At 45.3% G+C, this 22,861-nt stretch overlaps 1 protein-coding gene across 2 annotated transcripts in view; it reads left to right on the top strand.

The window, feature by feature from the left end:
- The window catches only part of cd276 (CD276 molecule), a 153,296-nt gene that overhangs the window by 36,304 nt on the left and 94,131 nt on the right, over positions 1–22,861 (top strand). For both annotated transcript variants that reach the window (XM_080768492.1, XM_080768493.1), the window contains 2 exons: positions 3,180–3,551; positions 7,176–7,499. In XM_080768492.1, coding sequence (XP_080624618.1) covers positions 3,180–3,551; positions 7,176–7,499 — 696 coding nt within the window. The remainder of the gene's footprint in view (positions 1–3,179; positions 3,552–7,175; positions 7,500–22,861) is intronic.

Below are 22,861 nucleotides of genomic sequence, written 5' to 3'. Positions count from 1 at the left end.
CATGGATTATCATAATGTTTGTCAAGAAAATCCACAGCCTCGCACATGATGTTATGAGTTAAATACCCGCTGATATTATTATATCACATTCACAACATAATGTTAGCCTAAATCATTGACCTAAATGGCGTTATATCAACAATGAAAAAAGGCTTTTAGTCTTTTTCATAAACTACTTGTGGAAAACGTTAAACATGCAGAGTGACGCATTAGCCTACTTTACCTGGGTAACATCAACTTCTGATACATACTTGACATGAAATGATAATCCTGTACCGTCACCGTGTAGCGTTTTGTTTCATTAGCGCGATGGTGATAAAATAGGCTGCAGATCAAAGGAGGAGAAGAGTCAACTTTTCCACCGCTGATTTTCCAAACAGTTTCCCAGTTTCTATGGAATTACATTTTGGGCTGCAGGCAAGATGTAATGGTCGTCGCCCCCCTCAGCCCCCGCACAATCAGAAGGACAAAAGGTTTTCAAAGAGATATACCTGCCAGACGAGTATAGGATACAAAGGCTGCCTCAATCACCCATTGCATCCCAATGGGGTGATTGAGGGTTGCGCTCTATAATACTACACGCAACGGCCAATCCGCTGCCTGTTTGTCCAAACCAAAAATAAAGTGCACAATGATAACCCTTTTGACATAATGTCCAATCTGTATTCATAGGGCCGATTCATACTCCTATTTTACCGCTGTTTCGGCGCTGTAGTGCCGAAATGATTTCGGCTTATCAGAAATTTTCAGTAGCACCGAAGAGCCGACTTTAGGACGGCACCCCCCCCCCCCCCCCCCCCGAACCTCAAATGACGTCACATTGTAGGCTCTACAGCGCCGAACCGACTTTTATTCGGCTCTAAAATAGGAGTATGAATCGGCCCTTACTCTCAACATACAAACTTAATACTGTAGTCAGAACACTCAGATTCCATTTATCGTAACAATAATACATTTCCTAAATCTAATACTCTTCTTCATTTACACCATTAGCTCAAATGCACATTCAAGATAACACGTTTACATTCAGACACGCACGTCGCACATGCAAGCGCACCACGTGTGGCGCTGTCTGTGTGGTAACCGGTGGTAACACAGTGTAAAACTACCTGGCAGCAGCCATTATTCAACTCTATCAAAACAATAAAACTACTGGTCCAAACTCACTTCATGTACACTCAAAACGTTACTAAACATGTCACTGACAGTTCACAGTAGTTTCAACATCATTAGGAATGTTTAGATATGATTCTTTATACCAAGAACAAGACACGTTCTTTAGTGTTGCTTGGCTCGGTCAGCAGCGGTTTATTAAATTATTACTGACTGCGCATGCGTGGGACCGAGACTATAGGCAGTTCCTGATTGATGATTCACAGTAGCGCAAGAGCGCCATCTATTGACTAGGAAGTCTAATAAGATGTGGCATCTCATAGAAAAGTGTCAATAATGTTAGAATAGTTCTAATTAATCTTAAAAAATGGGGGGTGTATGTTTTTGGGACAAACTACAATAGAGGCTATTTCTGAACCCTCTACACATGCTCACAAAAAGCCTGCCCCCCCCAAAAAAATTCTGAAAGTGAAATATCCCTTTAATTGAAAAAACAAACAAACAACATAATAAAAAATCACACCCGTGTGAACTGAGTGGTGCAACTCCCCTCTCTCTCCCCCTCATCTCTCTCTGTCTCTCTCTCTCTCTCTCATTAGCAGGCAACAGTGCAGCACTGTCTCTCTCTCTCTGTTTCTGGCACAACAGCGCCCCTACTGGTACTCATAGTGATACTGGTGCTCATTAACGTCAGTCACATAGGCGAACCAACACATAGGTGAACACGGACATTGCTGTTCAAAGCTATAAGTATAATAATCACAAAGAAAATAATGCTTAGCTGCAACCGTAGATATCATTGTATTGTGCTGTACTTCAACTTTCAACCTCCCAGCTTTGCAGCTGCACTCAGGCAACAGGGGGCAGTGTGCCTACAGATGAATAACCCATTAAGGACTGTATCGCACCTGTGTCACCTTAACCGTTAACCTACTTCTTAACCAGCTGGTTAAGCTTGTAGATCTGCTAGTTTTTTTTATCGTAAAAACGTGGCGCAAATATTTGAATAGCCTATTATATTCTTTCACAGCGAAGAGTTTTTAACTCAAATGTTTGCGTCTAGCATGGGGTGGGTCCGTGAAACGACGTATTTTCAGATGGGGGTCGGCGGGCCAAATACACACCATTCTGGGGGTCCTTGACATGAAGTAGTTCGAGAAGCACCGATATAGAATCATAAGGTTTTTCCAGAAAACCGTCAGCATTTAGAAGACATTTTTTGTAGAATCTGGTCTCAGTCCTAAATGGGATAAATTGGTGTGGGGGTGGTGGTTGGGGGGAGGGGGTGGTAAGGTGGTCTCTTGTGAGGATTGGCTGCTGTATCTACGAAAATAGCTTCTGCCTTGACTCTGCAAACAGCCGTCCGTGTGTTAGGCCTTCAGATGAAAGACTTGTTTGTTGTTAATGGGAAAAGCAATTATTGCACGGCTGCAGCAATGGAGGTGCAATAATTTGCTCCCTGCGACGGTAATCAAACCCATTTCACTGCCATTGTTTTTTGCCGTTCTGTGTGTTGTGTGATAGACAGGCAGCGCCCAAGGAAAGTAATGTGTGTGTGTGTGTGTGTGTGTGTGTGTTACTGTGTGTGTGTGTGTGTGTGTGTGTGTGTGAGCGAGTGAGCGTGCGTGCGAGTGAGCGTGCATGCATGCGTGTGCGCGCAAGCGTGCGTGCGGGTGTGTTCATTGTAGTATTCATTTATTTTACTTTTATTCATTTATTATTATTTTAGTTTTTAGTTTTGATTTCTTTTTTGGTGGGGGGACCGTTGTAGTGACTCAACGTTTTAAATCCAACGAACCAACCAATCCAGGCTGGCTGGCTGACCTATACAGTTGTGCCGTTTGTAAAACAATTAAGCTTCTAAATATCTGAAACGATTTACTTGTACTTTTTCTGGCAAAAGCGCTCAAACTCTTTCTTCTCTCTCTTTTTCCCTTTCTTAGTTTCTTTTCTTGAAAAAACGACACGATGGGAACTATACGCACAAAAACCAATTTCACCCACTTTTGTACTTTTTGAAACTGTGACGTGACAACACAGCTGACTGTGATTGTGTTTCCACACAGCTGCCATGATGGAGGTGCGCGTCCCCGAGCTGCCAGTGGTGGCGCTGCACGGCGCCGACGCCACCCTCGACTGCTCCTTCGGCCCCCCCGGCGGCATCGTCGGGGGCGTCAACCTGTCGCAGCTGAGCGTCTTCTGGCAGCTGACGGACACCAAGCGCAGCGTGCACGGCTACCGCGAGGGCAACGAGCAGCTGGCCGACCAGGCGGTGCGCTTCGCCAACCGCACCGCGCTGCGGGCGCCGCCGCGGCTGGCCGCCGGCGACGCCTCGCTGCTGCTGCGCCGCGTGGAGGTGGCCGACGAGGGCAGCTACACCTGCTTCGTCAGTGTGGGGCAGAACTACAGCAGCGCCTCGCTGCTGCTGCTGGTGGCGGGTAAGGGGAAATCATACTATAATTCAGTCAATGTCTGTCTGAATGTGTGAGTCAGAAACACCGCTGTATCTCCTCACCACCTGCACCAATCGCTCCCACTTTTCACACAGGCATTGACCATAATAATATGGAGGTCTTAACGAAGCCCTTTTTCCAATTTAACAAATTATAAATTATAAAAAATGCGAAAATGCACCCAGGGCGCAGTACCCCCCGTGGCAACAAGGGGGGGCTAGTACATATTACAATACAATATTAAAAGTAAAAAAAAAAACCTCCTATCTCAAACTATGTTGTTCCAGAAGCAAAGAATTTAGTTAAAAGCGTAGAGTATATTCAACGATTTGTGCCACATTTTCTGTCTATATGCTCATACTAGCTTGTAGATCTGCTATTTTTCAACAGCTAACAACTAACAGCTATTATCTCTTCATTTTAACTTTTTGTGTATTTTCGTAGATTAACACCCTACTTTTACAAGGTTATTATAGTTTGGGCGTTCCAATGACTAGCCGTGTGTGTCTGTTTGGAGTATAGAAATAGCTGCAATACCACTGGGTGACCTATTCATTATAGTTGAGTTTTAGTTCGTTTTGACAAGTTCTTTTTCTAATCCAGTTTGTTTTAATTCATTTTTAGAGCGGGTTTGCTAGTTTTTAAGTTTAGTTCTTATTCGTTTCAGTGTTAAGTTTACGTTTTTGCCCCGACGAGGAGGTCCTCGGCACAAAAACGTTTTCCACGTAGAAAACTAGAAACTATCGGAAAAATAGACATACTTGTGTAACGTATTAAGCACCTTCGAGGGAACCCCTTTTGGTGTTAGCATTATGTTATGCTTTAGCTATGGAAAAATAGCAGATCTACAACCTCATAGCGCGCCACCGAGTGGCGCGCTACGAGCATGTATAGGTCTGCTATTTTTGAAAAATCGAAGAACCACTGACATAGAAACATAGCTTTTTCAGAAAACTGTCATTTTCAAACAGACATTTTTTTAAATCTGATCTCAGGTCAAAGTACAGTACTTATACTACTTAAGTTCCTTTCCTACCACTGGAGGGTTAGAGGTTATAGTGGTTAGAGGGAGGCGAGGCGGGCGTTGGTGGCGAGAGTGCAGCAGTGGTGCAGTGGGTTTTCGCTAGATTATGGCCCCGGCGAGGGAGAAGTGGAAGTGTCTGACATGATTCCCATTAAATTGGTAATTATATTTAGGGAGCTTAGCATAGCGGCACGGCTTAAGATCCCACAGACTGCATCATCATCTGCTGAAACATCCTGATGCTCTGCTTCCCCACACTCTCTAACCCATTCTGACCTGAGATCAGATTCTAAAAATGTCTTCTATATATCCTGACAGTTTTCATTCTGACCTGAGATCAGATTCTAAAAATGTCGTCTACATCCTGACAGCTTTCTGAAAAAGCTATATGTTTCTATGTCAGTCGTTCTTCAAGATTTTTCAAAAATAGCAGACCTACAAGCTCGTAGCGCGCCACTCGGTGGCGCGCTATGAGCTTGTAGGTCTGCTATTTTAAGCATATGCTAACACCAAAAGGGATTCCAGCCCAAAATGGGCTAGAACCCCCTCCCTGCTCTCCCCACAGACACACTGCTGCTACACCAGCCTGCTCCCGGCCCTCTGCTGGAGCGGGCCCACTTATTTTTCCCATAGTATAATTGTTTAGACTGACTGGATGCGGCTCTTAGTTTTTGACGTGGGATCCTAGTTCAGTGCTTTTCAACCTTTTTTCACATCAAGGCCCACATCATATTTTCATCCCACAATTTTGTAACCCGTTTCTCACCCCTGTGTCAATTATCTAATAATAATGTGATCCTGGGCTCTACACACCCTCCGCCAACCTAGTCCCCATATATGGGGGACATGGGGAGAGCAACGGACTTGAACTCATGCTTCCTTCATGCCTGAGTGTCCAAGTTGCTCCTTTACACCTGACAGGGGGGAGTTTCCCTGGTTGGACGTAGCGCGTGGAAGGAACACGTTATTCCAACCAGTTCCTTTCCCCTCCATCAGGCGCCCCAGCTGGCCAGGGGGAGGCAGTTTAGAGACCATGCAGGATTACCATTATTGAATTAAGCAAATTCCACCCCAAATTAGTCCAAAAGTGGAATATCCTACCAAAATACACAAAGGATCTAGACTCCATAATACCCACACTCAAGACTGACCTAAAATAATTAGCCCTTCGCTAAACCCCACCCTACAAAGTGATTGTCCAATGCCACTCCAAATAGTTAAAACGTCTGCCGTTCTGCCAGGACCTGTACGCACCTGCTATAAAATGTAACCGGGTGTGCGGAAGTCATCGTTTTTGTCTGACAAAAACGTACAAAGTTCCTTTTTTTTGTTGTATTGATACTTTTACTTAAGTAGAACATCTGAGTACTTCTTCCACCGCGCACGCGCGCGCACACACACACACACACACACACACACACACACACACTTCCCCCGGGCTCTGTGTTTGACGGACAGGCAGATTTCCATTGAGGCTGGCCTTTCATTCTCTCTGAGCGCAGCGGGAAAGCAAGTTTGCGACGTTAAAGGAGAACGCTATAGGCTAAAAATATCCTGCCGTCTGTGAATCTGACGCATAAAATGGATCCAATTTGTCACCGTTAGAGACATTGTTGTTTTTCCACTCTTCTCCCCAGCTACAGCGAAGGAGGAGAGAATGTCTTTCATTAACACCCCCTAAACGCACACCCCGATCCATCTCCTCCAAATATCTTTACAGTGTTATTATTAAACGTGGAAATGTGGCGCGGTGGTATACAAAGAGTATTAAAAGAGTTTTAAAGACACGCTCACTGTTGTGCTGAACTTGATTGTTTACTGTATATCTGTGACTAAAACAAAAACAGTTTTCAACTGGGAAAGGAAACGGTTCAAGCAAGCAGTAGAAAGTAAAATTAATACGTTAAAATGAACGGTAATTAAATTTTACGATATTCTTTGGGGGGGCAAGTGGCCATGACCTGAGGGCAAGTATACATGACCTGTACTTGCCTGACAGGCAATCCTTTCAGAGTATTGCAGCTGTTTTTACCGCAAACAGACAGACAGACAGACAAAGTCCCTGTTATCGCTGCTATATTTCTTTACACATACAAACTTCTCTTCAACTGGGATTTCAGAGCTTGTAGATCTGCTATTTTTGGAAAAGTCGTGCAAAAATGTGTGCAAACGTGTGCCCCCCTCTATGTATTCCTCCCTTCCCCACAGTCCCCTACACCCTAAACGTGTGCCTCCCTCTATGTCTTCCTCCCTTCCCACAGTCCCCTACACCCTAAACGTGTGCCCCCCTCTATGTCTTCCCCCCTTCCCCACAGCCCCCTACACCCTAAACGTGTGCCCCCCTCTATGTCTTCCTCCCTTCCCCACAGTCCCCTACACCCTAAACGTGTGCCCCCCTCTATGTCTTCCCCCCTTCCCCACAGCCCCCTACACCCTAAACGTGTGCCCCCCTCTATGTCTTCCTCCCTTCCCCACAGCCCCCTACACCCTAAACGTGTGCCCCCCTCTATGTCTTCCTCCCTTCCCCACAGTCCCCTACACCTTAAACGTGTGCCCCCCTCTATGTCTTCCCCCCTTCCCCACAGCGCCCTACACCAAGCCGGCGGTGACGCTGGAGCCGCCGTCCAATAACCTGCGTCCCGGTGAGCGGGTGGCGCTGACGTGCGAGTCGCACGGCGGCTTCCCCGAGGCGCAGGTGCTGTGGCGTGAGGACGTAGGCGGCGCCTCGGGGGGCGGGGTCCGCAACCTGACGCACAACGTCAGCACCTCGCTGGTGGCCAACGAGCGCGGCCTGTTCAGCGTGCGCAGCGTGCTCACGCTGCGCACGCTGGAGCCCGACAGCACCTACAGCTGTCTGCTGACCAATCCGCTGCTCGGGGAGGAGGGGCTCGCCTCCGTCACCATCACAGGTAAGGTGGCTCTCTCTCTCTCTCGCGCTCTCTGTCTCTGTCTCTCTCTCAATATTCAATTCAATTTCAATTCAAAGGAGCTTTATCGGCATGAGAAAACATACGTTTACATTGCCAAAGCAAAAGTGGAGCAAAACAATCAAGATAAGACAATGTGCAAATAAATATTGAATATAAATTCTCTCTCTCTCTCGTTACCTTTGATGCTGAGTGCCAAGCAGGGAGGCATTTAGAGTGAGGCACCCCTTCGCACCTGTAACGAGGCACCTAGCGAGTGCGTTTGCAATGCATGCGCGTTGCGTCACTCCGCCTGTGCGTGCGCATGATTGTGCGCCTTGCCGCCCAGTGTGCATGCATGTGTGACTGGCTGTGCAGCCCTGGTGTAATCAGTAGCAGGTTTGTGTTGTAATCAGTGGCAGGTGTTCTGTTCATACTACATGGAGACAGACAGACAGACAGACAGACAGACAGACAGACAGACAGACAGACACTTGTAGAAACGTCTGGCACTGCAAAAAAAGAGTAAAGACAAACTTGATGTGTCATATCTCAAATCCCCACATTTCCACATGTTCTATTCTACTCTATTCTATTCTGATGTGAACCAGTAAACGTGCATATATATATATATACTGTATATATATACTGTACTGAACAGGCTGCTCTCTCAGTGATCCCTGGCTATCTGCGCTTGCATTTTGAAGGAAGCCATCTAAAACGGTTAGAAAAGCCCCCCCCCCCCCCACCACACCACACCATCCCTCCCTACAACCAGCCCCCCCCCCCAACCGGCCCGCCTGCCAATCGCTCCGTCCACTTTCCAGACAGCCCAGTCATTTCCCAGCCCAGTGGAGCAGCACTCTCTGACCTCTCGTCTCGACCTCCTCCCTCCCTCCCTCCCTCCCTCCCCTCTCCTCAACCCTGACGGAGTTCCTCCCTCCCTCTCCTCGACCCTGACCGAGTTCCGCTAGTTCCAGCAGCTCTAGCAGCCCCCCCCAACAGAGCCGGACCGTGGGCCCGGGGCCAGGGGGGGGAGTGGAAGGGGGGGTAGGGGGGACGCTTTATTTATGAGGCATTTCACACAGCGCTGCTCCCATTAGAGACCAGGCAGCCTTGGCGGCCCTGCCCAGGAGCAAACCAGCGCTATAGTGTACCGCGCCGCACTTAAACATTATGTACAGCAGAGAGAGGTGACCGGGGGGACATGGTGACATGGTGAGAGGGGGGACGGTCACGGTGGCCTGTGTGGCAAAGCCTTCTTAGAGTATATATTAATAGAGACGGCACCCGGAAGGAAATCCCTGAGGCGAAATGGACATATAGTGGCCGAATTTGGTATTGCAAGCGCTGGGCCGGCGCTGGTCCGTTGACTGTCATTGCGCACGTTCATGTTGACACGTGAGCGCTGTTTCATACGTGAACGCAAGTGCAATGATAGTCAACGGCCAGCGCGTCCATGTGTTTGGGCCCAATCCATCCCAGAATGCACTCGGTTCCTACCCGGAAGGAGGAGTGAAATCGCCTCATGCGCTTTTGAGCAACTTAATGCAAGTGGGAGGAGAGCACGCGCACACACACACACACACACACACACACACACACACACACACACACACACACACACACACACACACACACACACAATACTAATGAAGGCTCTGTTCCATTCTGGTCATCAGATACTACTATGATTATACTAGGAGTTCATTAAGTATGCCTGGTTTTCACCTTAGCACCACCCACCTGAACTTAAGCCTCGCCCACAGCTTTGTGTTGTATGCTAATGGGGGAGCGGTTAGGGTTATGATGTCACTAAAGTGGTGCATTTCAATTGGGCCTTTTCACTTTCAGCTTTCAGGAAGAAACCAAAAATACACAGGGAAGACATTTGAAAAGTATAACCACAACCTTGGGGGTCTATTAGAGTAATGTTAACTCTAATATATATATAGTTCACAACATTGATCGGCTATTTTTCGCTGTACTACCAAAGCAGGCCATTCATTTACAAAAAAACTAAAGAAAGAAAAAACAAACGTGAAACATGAACATACAAGATTTCCGGCTGACAGCGCTGATATCCTGAAGGTGGTGGTGGTGGTGGTGGTGGGAGAGGGGGGAGGGGCAGGGGGGTTGTCATGTCCTTGATTGCCTTGTAGGTCATGGCCAGTGTTTTGAATGGGACGTGCCCAGCAGCAGCAGCAGGAGGAGCCTGGCCCACCGGCAGCTGTTTAGAGAGCAGGCGTTCCATCTCCCTCCATGTTTTATTACCGCCGTAGCCTATTCACGCCGTTGATGAATAGCCGCTTGAGTCGCATCGGGGAAATAATCACGCACTGAGCTCATTTAGCAATGCCCGAGAACTGATGGTTATGCTTATTGGAACCTAATTAGACATTTCATTATTTCACATTTATGTCTGGCAGAGCTGAACCGTTACTCTCTGACTAAGAAGAAGAAGAAGAAATTAAAAGAGGATATATATATATATTTATATAGTATTATTGGAAAACCAGGTGCACTCATTTTCGGAGGCGCGCTGCTTGAAGGTGACTTGATCTAAAGCGAGCGAGTCTCCGTGCCGAGCGTTGCGTTCCGTTGGAATCTCCATGCAGGGGTGTTGAGATTTCGGCATATTGAGTAGGTGGCATGTCATATATACAAGGCCGTATTTGACAGGCGTGGCATATTAATAGATCGTGGAATTCTAAATGAGGTTACACAGATATAGGGGCAAAGTTTTGAGATCCCATAAAGTTAATTTGGGAACATCCTGGTTATCAACCGATAGTCACCAGGAGGTTACTTCAAATGCAATCGAGATTATTTTTGGATTACCCGACAATTAAACCCCAATTTCGAGTGATTGTACAAGTTGGTTACATTGTATTCTTTCTGCCTACCGTCATTGCGCCGCCATCACGGCCCATAGGCGTGACGGACTTACGGCCATATATGGTGGCTTGATGGAGTCACTGGCACGTTTTCATAGTAATCTGCGACCTACGTTAGCAATTAACTCTACGATTAAATACAAGAATGATATACACCGTAGAGTATAGACAATATCCTCTTTACAGCTATCTCTTTATTAACGAATATAATTCACCACAATCGCCAGCCTATACACGTAGGACTGGATATAAAATCAGGAGTGTACAGAGTACAGACAATATGCCATGTCATGATGCCAATCAGGCCATATAGGCTACAACAAATGTAAAGACCCGCCATTTTCAACAACGGAGAACGGTCTCATATCTAGCGCCATGGGCTGTAGTTGTACGTGGAGGGGTTGCTCTTTATGATGTTGGTTTACATGCACCATCATGTTGCTTAGTGTTGGTGTTCTAGGGAACCAACATTTTGCAATATCTGGAGACTGTGTTTGTCTTGTCTGTTATACCTTCTCGCCTTTTTCATTTGTTGTCCTATAGGGAAGCCAAGATGTTTCCACGCCTCTGACTTGAAACCGATTGGTGCCGGCACTATTTCAATATCACTTGATTCACTGACCCCCGCCATGACTCACTTCTCTGCGCTCTCTCCCTCTCTCTCTCTCTCTCTCCCTCCCTCTCTCTCTCTCCCTCCCTCCCTCTCTCTCTCCCTCTCTGTGCACTGCCGGTCCGCACTCTGCACTCAACACCCCGCCTTCTTCTGTGTTCTTCAACGCGTCACGTAGGCCGCTGAACAAGAGTGGCAGTTTAACTCGACTGTGACTTCTGTTTGGATCGTGATGCATGTTTTTATTAAATCAATTTAAATTGTCACCATTTATATCGATATACGATATATCGTTACATGCTTAGTAGCAACAGTTACTCGTTTAATCCAATTAATCCAAAGTGGTGACTGCTTGAATCATGAATGAATCACCTGGCATGGTTGCTTTTCTGCACATGCGCACAGGCACACAGCCGAGAAGGAGGAATAAGACTATGAATTAAACATATTTATTTTTTAATCTTGCCAACAAAATGAACACGGACACATTATGGTAATGGGATAACGTTTTTGGAAAAGGTAACTAACTAACTAATTGCAAAACTAACTTGTTAGGTTACTCCGTTACTCAAAAAAGTATTCCCGTTATAGAACGCCATTATTTGTAACGCTGTTACACCCAACACTGGATATGAGGTTAGGGGACTTACGTGGCTGGTTAAGACTGATATGAGGTTAGGGGACTTACGTGGCTGGTTAAGACTGATATGAGGTTAGGGGACTTACGTGGCTGGTTAAGACTGATATGAGGTTAGGGGACTTACGTGGCCGGTTAAGACTGATATGAGGTTAGGGGACTTACGTGGCCGGTTAAGACTGAGGTTAGGGTTAGATTTAGGGTTAGTATAATAGTAATTGGACACCGCAACCAACGGCACGTCTCCGCGTTTCCGAATCGCTGCCAGTCGGCTCCAGGCGAGCCTGCTGGCCCGATTACATTGGAGTAGTAGTAACCTACGTACTGTCTCTCAGCTAAAGGGGTCCTTGGTCTGAAAAACTTTGAACGTTGAGGCCCTGCTCAGTGAAATGAACTCAAAGGGACTGAGCTTACACTTCACGCTGGGAGTGATTTGTCTATAGTTTCAGGGAAGCATCTGGCTGGCGTGTGCATTGTAATGATAAGGCCTCAGAGACAGACTGCCTTATGATGGAAATCCTGACATTTCCACTTCTCACCGGCTATAGAGACGACGGGGCAGTGTAAAGATCACACTCCGTATCAGAGCGGCGTGAATTTATTTTCATTTTTTTTTATCTCCGTTAGTCAAAGTGTCAGCCAGGGCATTCCCCTCCCCCCCCGCCCTCACAGAAGTCTTTGTTCTCTGCAGCGGGGCAATGTTTTGGGGCACGGCGAGGCGTGCAAACAGACGTTCTCATGGGCGAGAGGTGATTCCTGTTCAGCACGGTGGAAATAAAGGAATCGCCCATGCTCTAAAACAGGGGTAACCAACCGGGGGTTCGCGATCTACCGGTAGCTCGCGGGAACGTTTCCAGTCGATCGCGAAGTGTCAGACAGACCCATTGGAATAATGTCAGTGCCGCTCGTCACATGCAAATTAATTTTGAGCAGAGCGCTGTGGCTCTGAGTTTGAGAATAGACCCCATCGTCCAAGGGTGTGTGTGCGTGTGTGGTGGGGTGGTGGTATCTTAGCAACACTGAATGATCTGTCCCATTGGTCGTGTGCTCGTATCATGAGCCAATGGCTGCAGCTCTGAGCTTCCCAGACCCAGGTTCACATCTCAACTATTCTACACTACGTCATGCCGTAAAGAGAACTGACAGGTCAGCCACAGGGCTGCTACCATATTATCAGCTGTGAGCGCTCTTCTCTTCTCGTGAAGAAAGCAGGACAGAGTTGTCAAATAAATCCCGCCGTCATTCATACTGTATTTATTCTCCGACCCGACATTAAAATACAACAAAAATATAAAAATGAGAAAAATATACTGAATATACCAGTCTGCAATGCAAACTAATAGGCGAGTGCACTCCAGGGCATATGCAAAGGGAAAGAATGACTTCTGTCCGTGACAATAATCAACGCTACAGTTTGAATTATGTACACATGCACACATAGAGCAAAAAATATGAAATATGAAAACTTGTTGAAGTACAACGCATGAGTCAAGTAGCTGCTTTCCTTTCCTCTTTACTGAGCCTACTGTCATTGAACTGCTGTCCGATAAAATGCAGGATGTGTTTGCATTAACTTCAGATATTTAAATGGAGATTATTGGATTAGTAAGTGACTGTCACCTGCAGGTCAGAGCTAAAGAGAAGGAATTTTGGTATCTTGTGAGCAGAGAATGGCCTTTTCACAAATGAAAATAATAAAATCTAGAATCTAGAAAATAGAACTCGTATGACTGACTCACATCTTAATGACACCCTCAGACTGGCAATCACTAAATATGATTTCATAACGCTTGCAGATAAAGTTCAGTCACAGCAGTCTCATTAAAGGTGGGCTGACCCTGAGAGTATGTCACCATATCTGTGCAAATATATATATGGTCATGTTATGCCTATGTCATTTGAACATCTGCCAATGTGAATATTCATTGAAATGAGAAACAAAATATTTCTAATACTAATTATTTCTAATTTGTCTTAATATTATTTGACATTGATAATATAACTTACTATAAGTATTTATTCTAATTTAAGCTTTAGTCTTTGTGTGGATGTGTGCACATGCATTGAGCCTGTCAGAAATAGCAAAAAAACAAGTGTTTTTTCTAACACGTTTTAGTGGTAGATCTTGGCTTACAATTGGGAATAAAATGGGCTCTTGGGCTTGAAAAGGTTGGTTACCACTGCTCTAAAAGCACCCAGCTAATAGAAAGAGAGGAAGAGCCGAAAGAATGAAAGAGCACCATGCAGCCAAAATGAAACACACACACACACACACGGCACACAGTGTGCAGGCCTGGAGACAGAAAGCCTGGTATACAGTAGTGAACAGTGGTAGATAATAATAATGTCCATGAAGCGCTGCAGACCGTTAACACGTTCCCTCCCATTTACGAGTTACACGAGTTAATTGATTGTAGAATAGCTTTCCTCCCAATAATGGGTTACACAAGTTATGTTTTTACCAGCTGCTGTGTAAGCAAAGCTGGTCTATGTTCTCTCTGCTTGGCTTTCACGCCCCCTCTCGACCTATCTTTCTCATTGGCTGCTGTATTGACTATACCTATCGTCCTGACTCCTGATTGGCTGCCTCGTCTCTAGGCAAGTAAGGCAACCAGACACTTTTTTGCCTCTAGCCGACCTCTCAGCCAATGGGATAGCATTGCAGCCAGCAACAACCCACTAGTGTGTGTGTGTGCGGGTGCGTGCGTGCGCGTGTGCGTGCGTGCGTGTGTGTGTGTGTGTGTGCACGCCTGTATGCGTGCAGCTGGTAAAGTATGACCATGTCATTTTGGGCTTGTTTATTTTGTTTAATTCGCCGTTTTTAATACGTTTTAAGACTCACATGGTTTCCATCAGACAGAGTGGCATAGGTGACGCGTTCGGATTCTGTCGCACTGGCATGCAAAGGGTTCTGGGTAATTGGGGGCCAATGCATTCCAATGGCGGCGGTGGCGCGCAGCGGGCGTGCTCCTCCGCCGCTCTGTTGTTGTTGTTGATCGCCACTTTGGATTATTTTTCAAAAACTACGTCAAACTACGTCACACCATTTTGAAGCGGGTTTTCATGAAAAGGAACGATGTCGTCGGCGCGGTGGTTCTTCAAAGGGTTAGTGAAATCCAGGCAGTCGACGGGGCATTGCGATGTAATTAATTCCGCAGTCAAACTGTTAACCCCCTGCTCACTACAAAACGGTTTCCAGCTTGGCTGCACTCGCTGCTCTCTCTCTCTCTCTCTCTCTCTCGCTTTCAACACTTGGTTTGGAGCTGCTCAGATGACACAGTTTCTCTGCTAACAGCCACGTCAGGAAAGCAAAGGCTTGCACCCCACACCCCCTCCCCCACACACACACCCCCTCCCCCATACACTCCTCATCTGCTGGAGAAAAGTGGCTGAGAGCGAGTGGACAGATACATTACGGATATGACAGGCGTTTTAAGTGCGGGTCAGAGAGCCGCTGTCTCCACGCGCTGACAGAGAGCCGCTTGCGCTCGCCGCCGCAACAACACACGCGTGCAGGTAGCGCGGCGGTATAAGCCGATTGAAATTAAACACGGCTGACAAAATTAATAAGGTGAGTGGAGTGAGTTCATTTCCTTTGCGGACGCCAGCAGGAAGGTGCTAATGCAACCTGAAGGAAACTATGAGTCATCACCATCTTCTATCCGTCCGTCCGTCCACACGTGCGTCACATGAGGACATAATGCATTAATCACGGATACGTCGTCATAGGCTGGGTTACCAAGCTGTGCTAGTGGCCTACTGTACTGTATATCGTTGCTGTCTGGGAGAAACTTAATTAATTTTAAAGCAGAGATATGCACCTGTCTGTCACCGACCTTTTGAGGTGTGCATCGGCCTTTTTCTATAAAGAACTAATTGAATTGAAATTAAAGAGAGTAAATGTTTTAAATTCAAGTTGTCCTTATATGGTGGGGTCTCCTGTGCTTTGGGGGACACGGCTGTCCATACTTACTACTTAACCTCCATTTCACAACCTTTTAACTTATTTACTGCCAACATTGCCATCTAGTGGCTGAAAAGAAACTCACAGATTGCCAGTTCACTTCAACATTACAACGTCTTGGTTTGAAAGCCGATTTACCCGGAAACTGCGAGTCAGGAAGTGGAAAAAATGTCCCGCGAATGTTATTCGATTCACCCAAAACATCGTTTAGAGAAGAGCCGCAAATCAAGCTTGTTAAGAGCCAAAAAGAAGAATCAGAGATATTTACGCGTTCCCATAGACAGCATAAAGCCAGTGGAATTTTTATTTCCGTTTTTATTTTTTCATTGCACCCGAACCGGAGTGTAACAAGTTGTGAACTATAATCAATTAATATTTTTTTTAAAAGGCATGAAAAGGCAACATCGGCGCTGTGCGCGTTCGGACCAGAAGGCGTGAAAAGGCGTGAATAGTGAGTTAATCAATGCCTCTCCAGAGCTATCAGAGAGACAACCCATCCCGAGAAGCAGCTAAATGTCTCAGCGGATCCTAATTGAAAAGACATTACTTGCCCAGACAATGCTCTTTGTGTATAGTCAGCCCATTGATTTGGACTCGGTTCGACTCTGCCAGGACAAAAGCAATTTACGAGAGGTTGCAAACATCCTTTACGGGGAGGGTAATTCCTCGCTCTAATCTAATGTGAGGGTTTTAAAGATCAAATAAATGGATATGAATAATTAAAAAGGCCCAGCCTGTTTGAAGGTATGTCCTAACAACCGCTTGTTGTCAGCAGCAGCAGCCAATCTCGGACTCTGAAAAGCTGCAACCAATAATATGGTTTCATATCGTATGATACTGTAGCCAAGACTGGATGCCAGGCCTCCCTGAGCCATACAGTATACCTCTTATACCTCTACACAGCGCAGGGAGAAGAAAGGCCTGTATACTCAACATTTTGAATTGAGTATTATGTACAAAAGTATTACCATCAAAATTAACGTAAGGTAAAATAATGACCATTTCATAATCATATCATGTTATTGCACTAATTATTCACGATTCACCACTTGAGCCCTGTATACTTGGGTTATAAAACAAGCTCACAATTTGTCGCGTCGTGATGCATTGTAACTCAGCTTTTTTAAGAAGAAAAATGTCATTCATAATTGGATTAATTATTAATAATCTAAATATGTAAAGTAACTAACTTAACCCATTCTGACCGGGAACCCGTTTTGGTGTTAGCATCTAGCTATGCTTTAGCTATTGAAAAACAGCAGATCTACAAGCTCATAGCGCGCTACCGAGTGGCGCGCTACGAGCTTGTAGGTCTGCTATTTTTGAAAAAATCGAAGAACGACTGACATTTTTAGAATCTGATCTCAGGTCAGAATGGGTTCATCAGACCAGTGTGTGTCCAGTGGAAACCTCGTATGAATCTGATCTCAGGTCAGAATGGGTTAACGACAATACTTATAGTATAGTAAATGTTACTTTCCAGCAGGGGAAGCCAATCCATCTTGACAGGATGTTTTTTTAGTTGTTTACATGAGCTTGTGTGAGAACTGCCGTTAAGGCAGATTTACATTCAGCAGCGCGCCGGGAGGTGTTTCGCGTCAACAATAATCAGAATCAGACTTTGTCGTCATTGTAACAGGTACAGGTACAAGTACAAACAGCAGATCTGTGAGCTATATAGTTCTGCCGTTTACAACGTGCGACACGGCTCACAGTGGAAGTATAATAGTATAGCTCGGGCCGCTGCTGCTCGGACCGCAGCAACAGGAGGGAGGCCCCTCGGCCCTCCCGTGTGACCAGAGGCCCTGCGGCCCACTGGACTCCTCGTCAAAATGACTTCCATCAATGACAAAAAGGGGGCTTTTGCTGCTTTTTACTGCAGTCATAAATACGCCGTCCTGAAAAGGGGGGGGGGGGGGGGGGGGGAGTGAGAAAGGACATAAAGAGACAGATTCCCTCCAGGCTTTGAGGACAGACATAAATATGTCACCGGGGATGCTGGATGTGTGTGTGTGTGTGTGGGGGGGAGGGGGCTGTCATGATGCCTGCATGAGGCCCAAGATACAGACACCGACTAGACAGGGGTTCATCCGAGGAGATGAAGTACACGTGGACAAACAGGGGCACACCACCAAGACAAATATTATGTGCACTTACTGGATGGAGGCCAACAGTTATTACATTTAGCAGACACTTAACAGTAAGCAAGATAAACACGAGGTGATACATCGCTGATCGCGTGCATAGAAATAGTCATCTATACGTATAGGTAAAGCGAGAACCTATCGTCAGTCTAAACAGTAGAATATAGAACGGTCTCTAGATCTGTACATTGGAAAGATCTATAGGATGCCTGGTCGTCGACAAATGAACCTGGCACGTGTTTTACAGTACATGACATGCTATCTAAATGAAATGTTAACCATTGCATATTAAGCCTGCAAGGTCGTCGAGGCTGTATAGGGTTAAGTTCTACGGGCTAAGGTTGAGTCTGAAGAGCCGAGTCTTCAGATTACAGCAAAAATCCTTCTAGTATAAATTAGCTGTCCGAGTGAGTATGAGTGAGTGAGTGAGTGAGTGAGTGAGTGAGTGTGTGTGTGTGTGTGTGTGTGTGTGTGTGTGTGTGTGTGTGTGTGTGTGTGTGTGTGTGTGTGTGTGTGTGTGTGTGAGTGAGTGAGTGAGCAAGCTAGAGATAAAGCAGCCTATCTCGAGTACCGCTTGACTGGACTACTCTGTGGAACACAAAGAGACCCCTTGGTTGTACCTGTAAATAAGTAAAGCGGAACTCAACGGCTACGCCGTTTGTGAAACAAGCTACTACTATAAATTATCTGAAACTTGTACTTGTACTTTTTGTGGTAAAAGCGCTCAGACTTTCTTCTTTGTTGCCTTGATCTCCTTAGTCCTTATACCAACACCCTCGATACTTCCCTTTCTTGTTTTTGAAAAAGAAAAAGTGTACTAAATGTCCAAACGATGCAAACAGATAATGAGACGCTAAAACATAACTTCACAGTCCAGGTGCACTAGCTGTGAAGCTCCGCCGATCTCGTTTTTAACTGTAGTCACAGAAGATATTTGGACAAAGAAACGCCAAAAGAAATATGGATATGAATAATTAAAAAGGCCCAGCCCAGCCTGTTTGAATGTATGTCCTAACAACCGCTTGTCAGCATCAGCCAATCTCGGACTCTGAAAAGCTGCAACCAATAATATGGTTTCATATCGTATAATACTGTAGCCAAGACTGGATGCCAGGCCTCCCTGAGCCATACAGTATACCTCTTATACCTCTACACAGCGCAGGGAGAAGAAAGGCCTGTATACTCAAAAAAAGTAAAACTAAAATTTTGAATTGAGTATATGTACAAAAGTATTCCCTTTCTTGTTTTTGAAAAAAAAAAAAAGTGTACTAAATGTCCAAACGATGCAAACAGATAGAGACGCTAAAACATAACTTCAAACATAACTTCACAGTCCAGGTGCACTAGCTGTGAAGCTCCACCGATCTAGTTTTTGACTGTAGTCACAGAAGATATTTGGACAAAGAAAAAGAAACCCCTTAAAAAGAAAGTCGAGATGGCAAAGACAGGAAAGTGGACTAAAAGCAAAATAAATCCCCGGCACACAAAAGCAGAGGATCTCATTTGATCTGTGTGATTGTAGCGTTCTCAAAGAGCAGCGCAGCGAGCAGGGAACCGGCCAGGCCATATAATCCTTCTCTCAAGCCAAGCAATCCCTCAGAGCTGCAGGCCGTTCTGTTCAAGTCGGATTCATCAGATCTGTAAGCTCACGACGCGGCGCGGCTGTGTGACGCGTTGTTAGCTTATAGATCTGATATTTTTCCTCCTGTGTGGCGACGTGGCTCGTATAACCGGAGTATAGCTCCGGCTTAAAGGACTGAGAGCACGACAAATATGCTTGGGCCATGTGGTAGTACAAGCACAGGAATAAGATCCCACCCATGTACCCATGAGTGGTGGAAGTATATACTCTGTGTAAATGTAGTAATAGCGCAATGTAGACATACTCTGTTACAAGCAAAATGCTGATTGTATTCAAAGTTCTAGAGTTACCGTGTTGCAAATCTCCGTGCTCGGACGGACACGTACGTACACATAGGGACACGACAGTACACATAGACACACACGGTTACGTAATGGAGCGAGGGGACCACTCAAAAACTGAAATACTCGACTTCCCAATACTGAACTGCCCCCCGCCCTGCAGTACAGTCCAGAGCAGGACATTCAAACATGGCGAAGAAGTGACAGTGCACGTGAACCCGACTTAATAATCCTGAATGATATAGAAAATAATATGCTTACAAAGCAGCCATTCCTTGCCGCCTACACCTGAATTCATTTTAGATTGCCCTATAAAACATTGTATGTTTATGCCCTTCTTTTCTTTTCTTTCTTTCTCCATTGCTCTGTAAAAGCACGTTGAGCTGCATTTCATGTCATGAAAGGTGCTATACAAATAAAAAGAACAAAAAGAGAGAGATGAAGTCATTTAATGACTTCATCTCTCTCTTTTTGTTCTTTTTATTTTTGTTCTTTTTATTTTTGTGGCTCCCTGATAAGACAGAGGCATGGCGTTCGTTCAGCGGGAGAGGGAAGCGAAAAAGAAACCCCGCGTGGTGCCTTGGACACTAATTAAGCCGTTAAGACCGATTTTTTTAATCCTAAACATTTTCTGAATGTTTCTATGAAACAGCGGTTCTGAAACTATTTCATGTCAAGGACTCCCAAAAGTATTTATGTAATTGGCCGGCGACCCTCATCTGAAAATATGTTGTTCCAGGGACCGCCCCAGAAGCACAGATATGAGTTATTAAAACGTTCGCCGTAAAATAATATATATTCATGAAAATATATATTTTCATGATTTTTACTAGCTCGTAGCGCGCTATGACCTTGTAGATCTGCTATTTTTCAACAGCTATAAGGTTTAAAATAATGGTTTAAAAAAAAAAAAAGTGGTTCAAAGATATGGTGACATAGATGCGTTCCAGGTCTTATTGGTTTAATACAGCCGCTCCATTGGTGGGAGCCGTCTGCTCTGCTCGCTACACTCTCTGCTGACGACAGATTCATTTATAACGCTGTTTTTCCACCTCTGCGAAAGGATTCCGTTAATTGCATTTAAATTAGGCCTGTAAAGGAGTTCAGCATGGAAGCAACGTAACAACAGCGTTTTGGTTTATAGCCATGCAGGAAGCTAAAGCACTTATTTGGACACTCTGCTCTGGCAAAAAATAACACACACACACACACACACACACACACGCACACACACACGGTGGGGGAGAGGAGAGCATGACACCCGTCTGTCGCTGTCTGCCTATAGGAGAGAGCCGTGCATACATGTCCCATTGGCCGTGGGGCTTAGTATCCCATTGGCCGTATAGGCCTAGTCTCCCATTGACTTACAGGCCAGCCAATCATGACCATTGGCAGTATAGGGCTATAGTCTTCCATTGGCTTAGAGGCCAGCCAATCGTGACAATCTCCCCACTAGTCGCTGCTATACTACTACTCTGGGCGAACATTGATCAGCTCTGCAAGCTGATAGAAATGCTGCACTTTACATGGCGGAGTGAGAGAGCCCTTCATTTTGGATGTGACTGGTGATTGAGAGAGTCAGCTGACGAGTCGTCACCAAGCCCCCAGAACGGCTGGCCAATGTCAATGTTGAAGCCGCCGAGACATAGTGGTCAAAGCTGGAACTGTGCTGGAACCGTGCATATAGCGCGAGGAAACACAGCGCAGCTGGGGTTTAACATTGAGCACTCGTTTGCACTTCCGCATTTTTTGACCACCAACGGTTGGTCAAAAAGTAAAAAAGCTTCACTGCATAACCCGCTAAACACACCTTTTATTAAAAAAGTGAGCCCAGTGTCGATGACATCAGAGACACATAAAATATCTAAACCACATATTACACACAAAGGCACCCAGGAAAGTGTTCTAAATCTTCTAAACGTCATTTTTTGGCAAAAAGGGTGAAGTGTCCCTTTAATGGTTCAAGCCGCGGTGCTGTTGTTGTCTGTAGTCGCTGCAACTCCCCTCCTCTCCTGCTGTGTGTGTGTGTGTGTGTGCGCAGACTACTGCTGAATTATGTCTGCTTTTTGTGCTGCAGTTTCATATTTATAGAATGACGATATGTCTTTAGGATTTATTGCAGGGAATTCTGCATGCTGCTTGGATTCCTTTCGGTATAGGGAGCATGCTCACGAGTCCAGCCCTTTTTCTGCCCATAATACTGTATCGTCTGTGTCGGGGTGGAAACCTCATCATGTCCACAAAACAGACAGGAATTACTTTACAGGATTCAAATTCAAAATCAGCAAAAGTAGAATCAGAATCATATTTTTTTGGTCACATCACAGTTTTACAGGAACTGCATCGTTCCCATTGTGTCATTTTTTTCCAGGAAAAAAAACCCAAAGAAAGGGAAGAAGTGGGTGGGGTGGTTGGTGGACATCAAGGCAGGGACATACATTTTGAGAACTTTTACCACAAAAGATACAGGTTAAGGGTTTTCTTCTTTGTGTATTTCTTAGCTTATTTACAAGGTTTTGCCACAAACGCTACAACGCTACAACCAAAAGGGCTCTTATAGCTTATTTGCAAGCGCTACAAAACTGTACAACCAAAGGGTTTCTTAGGTTTTTCTACACACAAAAAAAACATATTTGCGAGCTACAAAACAGCTTTTTGGAGCTTTCATATCTGCTACTTTTAATACTTTTGTGCGACGCTGTAGTATGAATATTAATTCACAAACCTCCCAATATGTCCATAATAATGTCTTTGTAGCAATAAACGGTGCTAAATCCCTTGCCGTATAAAGTGTGTCTGACTGAGCTGCGCAGCTCTCCTGGGGCCGTCTGGAGCTGTAATGTGCAAGGGCACATTGAAAGTATAGTCTTTGATTAACTACCACGTGTGACTTTGGAAAACAAAAACAACAAAAATCCTCACCTTTCTTCCTTTTTTCCCCCCTATGAATTATGAGATTATGATGCCTCACACAGTAAAAGTCCTCAGCATTAACTTAACTCTGATCTTCTGCAGTTAATTTTAAAAGAATAAAAGTCATCATTGCTCCTTAAGTGTTTCCTTTACACCTGATGAAGGCAAACTGTGGCCGAAACGCCCCGTTACGATTTGAGTTAAAACAGGTTTGCTTTCCGACTGTCCCTGGGCTTGTGTTTGAATACGGAGGGCGAGAAGCGACCACGCATATCTG

The sequence above is a fragment of the Protomyctophum bolini genome, assembly GCF_963924005.1.
Source record: "Protomyctophum bolini genome assembly, chromosome: 1".
Lineage (NCBI taxonomy): Eukaryota > Metazoa > Chordata > Actinopteri > Myctophiformes > Myctophidae > Protomyctophum > Protomyctophum bolini.
This window is presented reverse-complemented; position numbering and strand designations above follow the sequence as displayed.